The sequence below is a fragment of the Psilocybe cubensis genome, chromosome 4, assembly GCF_017499595.1.
Source record: "Psilocybe cubensis strain MGC-MH-2018 chromosome 4, whole genome shotgun sequence".
Classification (NCBI taxonomy): Eukaryota; Fungi; Basidiomycota; class Agaricomycetes; order Agaricales; family Agrocybaceae; genus Psilocybe; species Psilocybe cubensis.
In genome coordinates this window covers 592,374-605,598 of record NC_063002.1, presented here as the reverse complement: position 1 = coordinate 605,598, position 13,225 = coordinate 592,374, and the positions used below count along the sequence as shown (strand labels likewise).

The window sequence follows — 13,225 nt, the reverse complement described above, 5'->3', positions numbered from 1 at the left end:
CATTTACACACCCACCGTCACCATCCCAATGAATTCGTTCAGACATCGAGCAAGCCATGGACAGCATTAGCCATGGACGGCAATGGACATCCGTAGTTTGTCGACATGGAACCGACGAGGCACCAGATACAGCGTACAAATGTGGTCACTCATATACCCTGCACAGTATATCATGTCAGTACTAGTATTTGTTCTTGAATAAGAACCGGATCCAGAGATACATCTCATATATTATTTCACAGTTTTTGTTATGATTTTCAGAGAAACAGTCAGGAATGACATTCCGAACGGTATTTCCGTGAAAAATCCCAACAAAAAGCACGAAATCATATAGGAAACGTATAATTCGACCCATACACAGATGGGTTTGGGCAGCCTGAAGGCATTGTAGCCTTCTTGGCCTCGAAGGACACCCATGGCCCTACAGTTATTTCGGTTCGTTCTTGCCCAAACAAAGAAATTATTTTGCTTAATGGAAATGCATCATGGATGTCCCGGGCAAAGATTCCAGATACACACCAGATTGATCCTGATTTGGCGTGTTTACGCAAGGGTATCCCAGTTCCACCGCACCACGCTAGCTATAGGCGGTCGCCATGGCGTGTTTTATGGCTAGCCAATACTATTGAGACGTCCGTCGACCTTTCAACACAGTCAGAACCACAATTTTCGCTCTACTCTTCTCTCAAATATCGGGCCTATCATACGAATCCATATGGACATACTCTACTGCACCAACAACCAGTCAGTAGGTTGAAGACGTAACAAATCGGACAGACCAATGCCGGTTTCCCTCGCTGAATCTTCGTTCATGGTACCTCAAATGTGAAACACACGCTCATGGGGGACGGAAATTGTGAAAAATTGAATGATTATTGAAGATCTAATGGATGGTCTGGCGTTGTTAGCCGCTCTTTTGGATGGGGGATCGGACGTTTTTTCCAAAACTTGCTTCCCTTGTGTGATGTCGCACCTTAGGGCAGGCACCACTACCCGCTCACCTACAGGCACGCTATGAACGAATTCCAGTAACACGACAGGCGATCGGGTCAAACCCTATATGCGGTACTTCTTTTGAGCTTGCCGTTTATGGCCACTTCACATGAAAGGTTTAATTTTCGTCGCAACTTTAGGCGTTGAATCCTGTGTACGCAAAATTGCTTCAGCCAAACCAGATACATGTTCCAATAGATTTTACACAAAATGATCTCTGTTATTACGGGTTACATCCATAAAGTCATAAATCAAATGAAAGGAGAAAATTGGGAGAAAAAAGCCAAAAAAAGCGAAAAAAAAATGTTGATGACAAAGCCTTCCGGATATGGAAATTTTCCGGCCTGTTGACTACCCACATAATCCTTCGTGAAAAGTTGACATCGTCCTTAGGGGCCTGACTTTTTTTGGTTCACCTCCATTGCAAGATAAGGTGTATAGCTTCAAAGGCAGAAACCTTGACCATGAAATTATTTTCTTAGGTTTATCGTCTCCGCGCCAAGTGTTGTATGATATGCAGCGCCGGGTATCTCTATGACCGGTAGCCAGCTTCCATGACCGCCTGACTTCCCGTTCCCTGCAAAGTGTGGCATAAGAAATGAAATTATCTTTCGCCATTGCAAGCTTGTTGTGATATATAGCAGCGCCCTTTCAATACCGATGAACGTCCACTTTCCTCATCTCTAAACTCTTGTAGAAAAGAAAGTATCATAAAGACCCGTCCACGCAGCAGAAAACAATGGCCACAAGCTTTGTTCCTCCCACAGCATCATCAGCAACCCCCGACTTTGATACATCTAAAGTAGCAGGAAATGCCCCTGAGGAAATCAAGCGCATTCTCGGCGACACGCGCGCGTTCTTTGCAGCGTTCCTCAAGCCAGGTCAGAAACCACTAAACAGTTTTGGGAAGGATATCATGGAGAGAATGGTAGTAACAGAGTTGGCGATATTGCAGAAAGCGGAGGAGCCTAGTAAATTGGAAGGCAGGGCCGTGCTGGAGGTCGATGTCTCTGAAGGTGGGCGATGTGGCGATCTCTTTTGGCATCAGAATAACTCATGGACAAACGGTTTAGACATGGTCAATGGTGGAGGAAACATTCATGGTGGTTGCTCAGCGTTCTTGATCGATATGTGCGCATTTTGAATCAAGCATTTTGTTCTTGCGGGCTAACTTGTGTGTTTTTGCAAAATCTATAGGGCATCATCGTTCGCTTTGACCGCATTGACTCTATATGAGACAGGGAGATTACACCCAAGTGTTTCGCAATCCTTGAACGTGGTGTATCATTCTCCGGCTGCGATGTAAGCCTCGGACTCCTCTTTACCTCCCCTTCCTTCCGCTCAAAAATCCCACAGAGGCGACAGAATACGACTTGTCAACACGACCATGACAGTAGGCAAGCGGACAGAATCAGTGCGCACGGAAGTAAGCATTGTCCGTTCGTTGAGCTGCTGCAAACTCTTTGCTGATAGCAGTTAACACCTTCCCTCCTACTTCTGCCTATCCTCCTACGTCTCCGAATCCAAATGCGATCTATTCACGCGGCCTTGCATTCAGATCTGGAATGTGACGCATCACAGATTGGTCGCATCGGGGGTACACATTAAGATGATGCCTTCGAAACCAAAGGCAAATCTATAACGTTGGCATCGTAATCTAGGGCACCAAAACCAAATATAGTGTTTATGCCGATGGATGTCATCCTAAAGGTAGCTGGCCGCCGGTAGTCCACATTGTTGTACTGCATAATAGAGTAGACTTTCTGTAACTTTCCAGGGGGACAATATTAGACCAAAGATCATGCAGGTGCCTGCAGCATGGGGTAGCCATGAGGAATGCGCATGCTTGGCCGCAAAAGATTGTGTAGCTTTCATGACCGATTCTTCAAAGCCTAAGTAATTATAAGTAAATGAATGGATGTGTACAATGTGCTATATCTCACAGATTGTAGAACCTCCTCTTCTAATGCCCGAACTTCAGCTTCCAGTTTCTCTCGTTGTTTTGTCAACGTTTGTAGCCGCCTTGCTTCAAGCTTCTGAACTGCACTAGTTCCAGTGGCATTTCGGGGTATCATTTTCGCACTGTCAATCTTGAATATCGGACTCAATCAGCATCCTATACTCGGCGCAGCATGCTAAAGAGACACACCTTGTCCTGCAACGTCTGGGCCTTCTTTTCCAATGCATTGAGACCTTGCTCAGCTCGCTCTATAAGCTCTGTGATGGCAGGCTCGATCTCGTCCGCTAGTCCTCGTTTGTATCGTTTGATTGTACTCTCATTGACTAACAAGAAAACCTGCTCGAAAACGATTAATTTGTTGCCTCTGGCAAAACGAAAAATTAACGAGTCGCACCCGCTCATTCTCCAAAACTTTGCTCATTCGGGCAAGATCTTCAGTACCATTGCGAAGTAGAACCTGTGCTTCATATGCCTATGTGGTAAATGTCGTTAAAAATCATATCTTAGCACATATAGTCAGATTGAACCTAACCTCTTCGCAACAGTCTTCCATCGCCATCACACATTCCTCCAAATCAGGTGGACACCGAGCTTGAATATCCCCAATGTACTGCTCTGGTCGGCTCGCAAATATCGAGTCCCTTGCTTTTAGATTTGCCCTAGATAGTCGAGACATTGGAAATCGATTGTGCAAGGAAGACGTACTGAGTAAACCAAAGGTGAACACTTCTGAAGTGGCTGTGGACGCGTTGTTTATCCCTCTCACGTGTTCCTTCCTGTAAGGATCGGAGAACCGTCGTTTGTTTGAATGCTTGTACCGCTTTACACCCCTCTTTGCCCGATAATATTTCCAATCAGACTTTGAACACGACATCAAATATGTCGGTATTGCCTCTAGAAATTCTTTACGATATATTGGACTATTCGCTGAGCCTGAAAAAACGATCAGTAACAGCGCTTTTGGCGACTTGTACCGCATTTCACGACATATGTCTGAGAAACTTGTATTCGACATTACGTTTCTCGTCTCGCGCTCAGCTTTCATTGTTTATTGCCACCTACAGTGACCAGAGAAGATCCGCACCTCTGCCTCCGCGCACAATCGAACTTGATATAACTGCTGACGAATCTAACCTGGTATTCACCGATCTATTCACCTTATTTTCCCGATGTTTCTTTGCCAGTGATGGTGTGGAAAGAGACGAGAATGGACGGATGAGCTTGGATCTTCTTAGCCTGCGACTGAACTCGCATGCATTCCAGCCTCACATCGACATGATCTATACATCTCTTTCGCTCGTCAAGTGAGCTCCTTGCCCTTTGGATTCACAGAAGCGTGGTTTCACACATGTGGAAATAGTCCTCGCCGATTTGTATGGATAGGGCCAGACCCCCCGCACCATTTTTCCATCGCCGTATGTCTTCATTTTTTCCCTACACCTTCTCTACGTTGCTAACTCATCTTGAAGATTGTTCCACAAGCAATTCCCTATCTATTCCGTGCCCTCTCAGAGCACACGAATCTTACCGAACTCAAACTGACACACATCAATATGTCGTCGGTTCATACCAGCATCCGACTACCTGTCATACCCTCTCTTCGCTCGCTCTATCTTGGCCAAGCTATCTTTCTCCATCCATTTGTTGTCGCATCTCTGATTCTCGACCCATGTATGTCTTTCTCTCTATGTACTGACGTGGTGCAGCCGACAACTTTTATCTTTCAATGTAGCTTTGAGTCTTGAAAAGGTTCATTTAGTTGATGCTTATAGAGGTAGTATCTGGGGATTACGTCTCCGCCGTTCAGACATCGAATCATATGCGACTGGTTTCCCATCTCAAACTGATTTTGACCCAGGCCAACTGGGTAACACCTCTACGGAGATGTACCACCACAACCTATCAATTATTCGTAGAATTGTGGTCTGCGAAGCTAGGACGGAACGTATCATGGGAGGCGATCGTGTCGAAGAAAATGCTATTCTAATATAAGGTACAATTTGCTATTATTCAAATATCCCAAAAGTTATAATTCTACGCAGGCATTAGAAGCTGATGCTATGGACACTCTTTTGACACGGTTTCCTCTGCTTCACTCTCTGGCTTACTTTTGTCGTCAACCACGCACGGATTATATTGGCTGAAGTCTGAAGAAATATCTTCAGCCTTTCTTGGTTGGGGTGTCAGAGCACCTGTAACATTGACGTTTATTGCGGATCTTGGCTAGTCTCAGGCTGACCGTGGCCGTCATATTGCGGGGCAGAAGAGCCAGCAATCGCTGTCGGAAAGTGGAACGTAAAGCTGGTTTGCGTGGGCACAGACGCCAGCTGTGCGTGTGGAACGTGGATATATGAATCCAGGAATAAACAAATGCGCAGATATGCAACCAATAACTTTCCTTGACGCCTTACGGCCGCATACAAGACAGGGTCGACCTTGCAGAGGTTGTAAATTCGAATGACGGACCCTCTGGGTGTCATGATCCACTTCAGAGGCGTCTCCGGTGCTCCGTACCCCAATACAAAGAAAGGACATACTCCCAAGTCAAACATGTGAGCTGGTTGATGGCAACATCCCAGAAGTAGGGGAAGAAGGTAGAAGCCCGTCTTGTATAGGCTTCTCCTGTGTTTAAATTGTTGTGACGACAGTCACTGACAATTAAAAACTAACCAGGATATCTATATATTAAGAGAGGGTGTCATGAACTATCAGAGGGAAATATCGAGGAACGACTAATTAAAGACTCACAGAGGATATAATTGTCGGCCCCAATACCCTATGCAGATCGAGACATATATTGTCTGTGAGCTGCAGGAAAGTTGTAGATAAGAGAACTGGCCGGAGAACGCTCGCTATAGACGTGTACATACGGTAATATTTTGAAAGGATTCAGTGAAAGGTGAATCTTGAACACAAAATTCAACATTATTTCCACGTAGATACTAAAGCGCAGGTATTAACTCACGTTCAATCTGTGCCACCTATCTCTACAAATAAGAGTTGCATTGGACTCTTGTTCAATTTGGCCAACAGTAGTCGATATTTTGCCGTTGGTCTCAGTGATTAAGACTGGTTCCACTGCATGGCTATGTTAGTCTCCGGTGTTGGCTATGATTTAAACACTCACAGAAGAAAACCGCTACGATAGCAGGTCTTAAGTACCAGGCCGAATAATAGATCAAGTAATCATTGAGATAGACTCTTTCGCGACGGTGAGATAATGATGCATACAATGCCATACTAGAAAGTATAGTATCCTATGTAATGCCACTTAACTCGGGACAGGGTGCGAGAGGAAGGAAGACAGAGGAAGACAGCTTGAAGAAAAACAATATTTATATATGGTTTCAAACTATCACATCTTTGTTTTATAAGCCTTTTGTCGATATTTAAGCTTTTTGTTCGGATTCAATATGTAACAAGTGCTGAATGATGATTAAAGGGAAACAGCTTACAATCAGCCTATTGACCACCACTGGCAGTGTCTCGACCAATCATCACCTGCATCATATTACGGTAATTATGTTTCCTAATGGAACTACTGATTATGAAGCTTCTTATGTTCACCCAGAATCCTTGCATACATTGACGTCGCCTTGACTCTCAAGATGATTGCTATATTCCCTTCGTAAAGGTACGCACAGTGTTATTGGCCTGTGTTTTCTTCGTCGCGTTCAACCATCGGTGCTATTTTTATGGACGGGCAAATTCTTGGCACTCCGCTCAGCACTGAGAATGGCTTTTAGTGCCAATTATCGGCCTTTTGTAGAGTTCCGAGGCACTGCATCTGGAAAGCGCATCCTCGCGGACACTCCACTCACGCGTTCTTCTCTATGTGGTTTTATCTCAGGAAGTGGGTATTGATGTATTTTTGGGCATCGGAACAGATGCCTCCGAAGACGCGAGTAGCCACGGTTCGATATGATCCGTCCTCAGTATAACGTGTAACTTGGAAAAATGCTTCACTCGCCAAATTCAAGTTTCTGACATCTTATCATTGAATATGCACATAAAAGGTGTTATTTTCCCAGAGCAAAATTGTGATATACCACAATGTAGAATCGTTATCAAGGATAGTGAGCGTACTTCAAGTCTTCAAGAGACAGCTGAGGGCCTTTCCTTGATCTGCAAAGGAGACATAAGTGATCCAGGGGAAGCTCTCTAGCTGTCTATAATTTAACAATTACCACGATTGAGGAGGTGTGGAATGTGCCGCATCTGCTATTACAATTTCGATATCGGCGTTTGCATCGCAATTGCTGTACTCTGACAAAAGTAGATTTACTGACTTTTATAAAAGCCACGAGAATCAGAAGAACCGAATAATATCCACTGTGGTCTATCCCCCACTTCCTCTCAAATACTGAGCAACCTGCTCCCAACAGGTCTACTCAACGTTTGCTACTTTCACCAAAGATTTTCTCTTAATGAGTGCACGTTCCAGCCTCCCCATCATCAAGGATGCGACTCCGCCACACTCTAACTCGGACACATCCAAAATATCTGGAAATGCCTCTGCAAATATCAAGCGCATGCTGGGTGACGTACCCGCCATTTTCACCTCGTATTTCAAGCCAGAAGAGCGAGAGTACAATGGGTTTGGGAGGGATGTCCAGGACAAGATGATAGTTACCGAGCTCTCAGTCCTTCCTAATGCCGAGGATCCAAGCAAAATGGAGGGGAGGGCAGTGTTTGAGCTTGATGTCTCCCAAGGTATGAACATCATATGTTCCATAAGCACGAAACTTTGACACTCGGACCGAGCAGAGATGGTTAACGGGCAGGCGACCATCCATGGTGGCTGCTTGATGTTCTTAATTGATATGTGAGCGTCGCCCTTGAGTAATCTAGCGAAGGTACCTTTACTCATTGATATTTTCTTTTCCAATTTGCCGTTCTTTGAATTGTGAAGTACATCGGGGTTTGCTCTGGGGGTGATGGAGCTTCAGGAAACGGGAAAATTGACTCCGAAAATCTCACAGTCAATGAATATCGTATTTCATTCTCCAGCGGTAATGTGAGCCCCATATCCTTTTCCCTCTTTGCCACATAACTAATATGCACATAAAACTTGAAGAGGAGATAAAATTCGTATAGTTAACTCAAGCATGGCCATAGGAAAGAGAACGCAATCGGTGCGAACTGAGGTACGTTTCTGTCAACTTTAATTGTGGCCCAATTATCTAATCTATCCTTTTCGCATTGTTAATCGCTCCTACGGCAGATTTGGAACGCCACACATCATCGTATGGTGGCATCCGCGTTTCGCATAGTGATGCCAGCATCCAATAGTAAACTATAGCTCCCTCTCACATATGCTATCTTGTCTAGCCATATGAGTTAAAGTTTGGTTCCTCTTAATGCTTGCATTTTACTAGCGTTTCAGCTTCTAAACCCGCACCTGCAGCATGATTACCATCATTACCTTGACTCCTAAACGTAGACTTTATTATGCTTCCTTGTTCTCTTCTTGTCGATTGGTATAAGTAGCAATGCGCACATGTTTCCTTTTTTCAAGATACCCACCTCGCAAATTTCAACACCCAAATCCAGGCATTTTTCCCAATGAGTACTCCCGCTGGCACCAACCGTCCCACCAAAGCAACGTCATCACCGCCGCACCTCGACATCTCCAGAATATCAGGAAATGCCTCTGAGGAAATCAAACGCACACTCGGAAACATACCTGCAATCTTTGCCACTTATATAAAATGTGGACGATACACTGGCTTTGGAAAGGCTATCAAGGAGAGGATGATGGTCACCGAGCTTTCGATCATTCCCAAAGCCGAAGAACCTTTGAAGTTGGAGGGAAGAGCGGTTATTGAGATAGACGTCATGGAAGGTAGGCGCATCTGTTCTTTTTTCCGAAGGATTTCCTCACCGTACTTGGGCCCTATGGCGATTAGATATGGTCAATGCAGAGGACAATATTCACGGTGGTTGTCTAGCGTTCTTAATCGATGTGTGAGCGTTTTTTCAAGCCTATCCCTATTAAAGCTGATGTTTCTGCAACTATTCTTTTACCTATATTGGTCGAAGTTCGTCGCTGTTTGCCTTGGCTGCACTATTTCTACATGAAAAGAGAGAAGTCACACCAAGTATGTCGCAATCAATCAATGTGGTGTTTCATTCTCCTGCAGCGAGGTATAGTATATCCTCCAGAGTCTGTAATTACCTGTTGTTGACGGCTGGAATGTACAGAGGAGACAGGATACGCTTGGTAAATACCAGTTTGGCAGTTGGAAAGAGGACTCGTTCTGCACACACGGAAGTACGTTATTTCTTTTCCAAAAATTTAATCCATCTTGAATGCGTGGCATAGATCTGGAATGTTACCCATCACCGAATGGTGGCGTCCGGAGTGCACATAATGATGTCGGGATCCAGCCCCAAACCGAAATTGTAGGAATCAGGATTAGTTCACTGCGTTCGACAAGAATGAAGATGTAATTTTTTATAACCACTTTTTTTCTTTTACTTGTCACTCTAAAATCAAACATTTTGGCCTTCAATTAGTTCACTGACCTGTAAATTTGATGGATATCCGTCCTTCTGCATCTGGTCTAACTCCAAGGGGGGCAGGGAGGGGTTGCGAGCGACGAGATACGCGATACTAATCCCTAAGGGCCTTGAAGAAGCCAAACAGCGAGAAAAGGCCACATTGGAACTTCCAGAGTAGCGGGATCCGCAAGACTTGATCTGATTAAGATATATGCAAAAATAAAAAGAGCACACATACACACACACACACACACAGAGAGAGAGAGAGATTCCAATCCTACTCTCTTTAACCAATGCCAAACTAAAGCACCAGCTCCTCCAATTTGTACAGGCCCACATCCACCGCCAGCTCTTTCCTCCTCTGGCGCCAATCACCTTTCTGTTTCTCCTTTTCCCTCTCCTGCGCGGGCACCAACGATTCCTTGAGTGTCTTCTCTTGTGCGATGGCGAACGGCTCAAGCGGGCCGCGTAGCGTTTCGGCGGCGCTCCCGAAACTAATTTCAGGGTTCAGTTGGTCTTGCAACTTGCGAAGAATCTTGTGCGCTGGTGCGTGCGTAAGGAGAGAAAGGAATGATGCATCAAGAAGTAGTTGAATAAGGTCAACAGCCTATTCGCATCACACATCAGAATTAAACAGAACATTAATTGACAATAATGAAACCGACCTTTTGGAGCGAAGGAACCTCGTCCCTCTTCTTTTCTTTTTCTTTGTCCCCTTTCCGACCAACGACGACCCACACGCCTTGCTCCGTCTTTTTCAGATCTTTCTTAGTTGGCAGCAGCCTCTCATCCGCCCTTGTCTTCTTCGCAACCCAGGTCTCCAAAACCTGAAGCAGAGCCGTGATATCCGCCGCATCCACAAAATACCGGCGGAACGCAACGAGAAGCGGGCCACGCGACGTGGGGTATGATGCGAGCAGTGCGAGGGTGACAGGAAGAGAGGGGACAGTATTATATGAAGCAGGTTTTTGAGTGGTTTTCTGAGGTGACGTAGGTGGGTCGACGTCCATGGCATCCTCTGTGGCAGGTTTTGTTGTAGCAGTGGATGATGAAGGGGCGACTGACGAGTGGTGTACGTGTACGACTGCAAAAAGTGTTTCGACGATCTCGGATTCGGTCAGGTCGAGCACAGTGTAGAACGCCAGTTCAATGGATGTCTAGTATAAATCGGTTAGCGCTACGTTCACTAGAAATTAACAAGAAAGTATTGTCACCCAATCATCTCTTGCTCTCAAAGCGCCTAAGAGGCCTCCTGGAGTCGAAATCATAGCACTGCATACGACCCGTTGCTCGAGGAGATACCGCACAACATCAGGTTGATAGTTCCCTGGCGTGGGCTTCGTTCCTGGTGATAGATCAAGCAACACTATACTCAACAGCTCCTTAACAAAGTTATATTCCAACGTCGAAGCAACATTCTAGGAAACTTTAATTAATAACTGCAAATAGAATGATGTTCCCAAGAAACATACCTTATCAGTCTCCGGCTTAGGTGCCCACTTCATGAACGCCGCAACAGCTGCCTGAGGACGTCCGCCCTGCATCGCCGTTCTCATCGTGCTCAACAACTTTGCTTTGGCTTTCTCCTCTGGACTTTGTTGAGCCGCTGTCGCCTCTTCGCCTGGCACACGAAGCCATTTAGATCCGGCATCGCCCTTGCCCATTGCGGCCGCAATTGTCGACTGAACAGGTACAGAGTATGGAACAACAACCAGCACAGAGCTCGTTTTGTTGTTTTTAGATTCTGAAGAATCTGACGAAGGCATAGATGAAAGAATAAGGATGGCTTGGCCAATGGCTTGCGTTTCCGTTTTTGTGAGCGTTTGAGAGCCTTGGACTAATCTAACATGCAGAGCCGAGGAATTCAGGGTGGTTGGTATAGGTAATGAATGCGACGCGAGGAGCACAGAGAATTGGAGATCCCATAACAGAAGAACGACCTCTTGAGTGGCAACTGCTGCAAGAAGGACGTGGGAGGAAGTCAGGGAAAGAATTGAGGAAGTATATCTGGAAGGTTGAGAAATGAAAGACAGGTTGGTGAGGCGGAGGGGAGGGGAGAGTTCTGCTGGTGAAGAAGAGGGTCCAGATGGCAGTCTGTACGATGACAACGATCCGTCGGTGCCTAGAGTGATATGTTATGATCAGACTGTGCCAGCGATTTTTTTAAGATGACGAATCGAAATTAACACGCACAAAGCACGCTGAGAATTCCTGTCTCGCTACAAGACAAATTGACAATGCTCTACATGGATGGGGCGCGTCAATGAGGAAAAATAATGATCAAAATGCTTGAACGTGCCTCGCTATCTATGGAAAGTTCATGTTCCTGTTCTTGAGATATTGAGTCGGCTTCGTCGATGGCCAATATTCTTAAATGTGTATTTTTTGACGATCCAGCAGAGGCAACAACCAGAATGGAGCCATTTAAACCTCTTCCAAAGGGTGATGTACTGGCAGGTAGCACAGTCGCGTGGATAACGTTGGATAAAGTTGACTGTTGTATTGATGATTTCACTTCAAGGCTCTCTGCATCTACCACAGCAACTTCTCCATTGGTGGACAATGCAATCAATCTTTCCGGAAGCTCTGTGCTTGCGTATATTCCAAAAGCAGGGTGATCTTTCGAAAGCTGTGTTCATCTTCCAGTCAATTGGCTTTGCAAAATAGCGATGGCGCTGGTGGGGTACGCACTATGACTTTGCTCTGCTTCGCTTTTTGTTTGGATTTTGATGCATCGTCGCTCCATACCCACAATGTACGTCCCCCGTCGTCAGATGATGCCAGTTCTGGAGAAGTTGATATGATAGCGTATGTTCTTGAAGGATGATTCGAGGAAGATGGTAATGTCAATGGTGGGCACGAAAAAGACGTCGATGGCCCCAGAGTTTGCGAAGTCACTGGGTGAAGATCGGAAGTCTGCAGCAGTCGAATCTTTAGGTTTGACCAGCGACATATGAATCAGTATTACTCACATCCAAAACATGCACACCGTCTGCCTGAACAGCTACCGTAACATATCCGTCCGCGCTGTTACTATTTTTTTTCGTGGAGGTCGCATAGACTCCAGGAGTGTATTTTTTCGTGGATTTTCCTCGCGCAGACGACGTATAATTGGCGAGGACAAAAGTTTCGTTTATAATGGAGCTCGCCATAGCTCCTGTGCCCTTTTCGTTTGAAGAAGTACAGCTGCGACCGAGCAGAAAGACGGTTGGCACAGCCTGACAAAGCGATCGGCGCCATCGGTCACGGCGTTACGATCGACCCTAACCCTCGCACAACCCTCGCACGAGAGGTGTGCCGAGGTGCCCTCGATCACTCAAAACGGGTTCAAACGGCGTCGCCGTGGAGGGCCTCGGGATGGCAGCAGCAAGAAAAACGAAAAGTTCTGAGGGCACAAGTAACAGTAAAAGCATGGAGCAAGCTTGCGACCAGATAGTACATAAAACCCTACTCACTGCCATACTAGGGCGGATGAATCAATTGCAACAGGCATTTTTTTCGAGATGCTTTGACACCGACGACGGACGCAGAAAGATGGAAAGAAGGAGAGGGGGAACAAGGCTTGTTTTAAAGCTACATATTCGTGCTGATTTGTAGTTTACCGGATCTAACTAATATGACATATTATTACGACTCAGATTCTGACCTTCTGTAAAAACTTAGAGTTTGCTGGAGCACGTTCAAGGGACCCGTTCCATAGAGAAATTCCTCGCAGGAGGGCAGTGGGTTTTGAGTTTGGCTAAGCTTAAGGTTCAATGCCGCACTACA

General features: G+C 45.6%; 4 protein-coding genes across 4 annotated transcripts; 3 read left to right on the top strand and 1 right to left on the bottom strand.

Moving 5' to 3' along the window:
- Window positions 1-1,732: 1,732 nt before the first annotated feature.
- Window positions 1,733-2,635, top strand: JR316_0004303 (Acyl-coenzyme A thioesterase 13; the record flags this gene model as incomplete). The annotated part of the gene is made up of 5 exons (XM_047890072.1): window positions 1,733-2,009; window positions 2,067-2,124; window positions 2,191-2,295; window positions 2,350-2,419; window positions 2,552-2,635. The coding sequence occupies 5 exons, from the start codon at window positions 1,733-1,735 to the stop codon at window positions 2,633-2,635; spliced, it is 594 nt and encodes a 197-aa protein (XP_047749833.1).
- A 1,593-nt stretch (window positions 2,636-4,228) lies between these two features.
- JR316_0004302 (uncharacterized protein) lies at window positions 4,229-4,945 on the top strand (the record flags this gene model as incomplete). Its single annotated transcript, XM_047890071.1, has 4 exons — window positions 4,229-4,257; window positions 4,314-4,368; window positions 4,423-4,624; window positions 4,686-4,945. The coding sequence occupies 4 exons, from the start codon at window positions 4,229-4,231 to the stop codon at window positions 4,943-4,945; spliced, it is 546 nt and encodes a 181-aa protein (XP_047749832.1).
- Window positions 4,946-7,380: 2,435 nt separating this feature from the next.
- On the top strand, window positions 7,381-8,924 carry JR316_0004301 (uncharacterized protein; the record flags this gene model as incomplete). The annotated part of the gene is made up of 3 exons (XM_047890070.1): window positions 7,381-7,666; window positions 8,472-8,798; window positions 8,827-8,924. 3 exons carry the CDS (start codon window positions 7,381-7,383, stop codon window positions 8,922-8,924), a joined length of 711 nt encoding a protein of 236 aa, XP_047749831.1.
- Window positions 8,925-9,758: 834 nt separating this feature from the next.
- JR316_0004300 (uncharacterized protein) lies at window positions 9,759-12,609 on the bottom strand (the record flags this gene model as incomplete). Its single annotated transcript, XM_047890069.1, has 8 exons — window positions 9,759-10,064; window positions 10,123-10,614; window positions 10,672-10,875; window positions 10,930-11,579; window positions 11,651-11,699; window positions 11,757-12,086; window positions 12,149-12,373; window positions 12,430-12,609. The coding sequence occupies 8 exons, from the start codon at window positions 12,607-12,609 to the stop codon at window positions 9,759-9,761; spliced, it is 2,436 nt and encodes an 811-aa protein (XP_047749830.1).
- Between the last annotated feature and the right edge of the window lie 616 nt (window positions 12,610-13,225).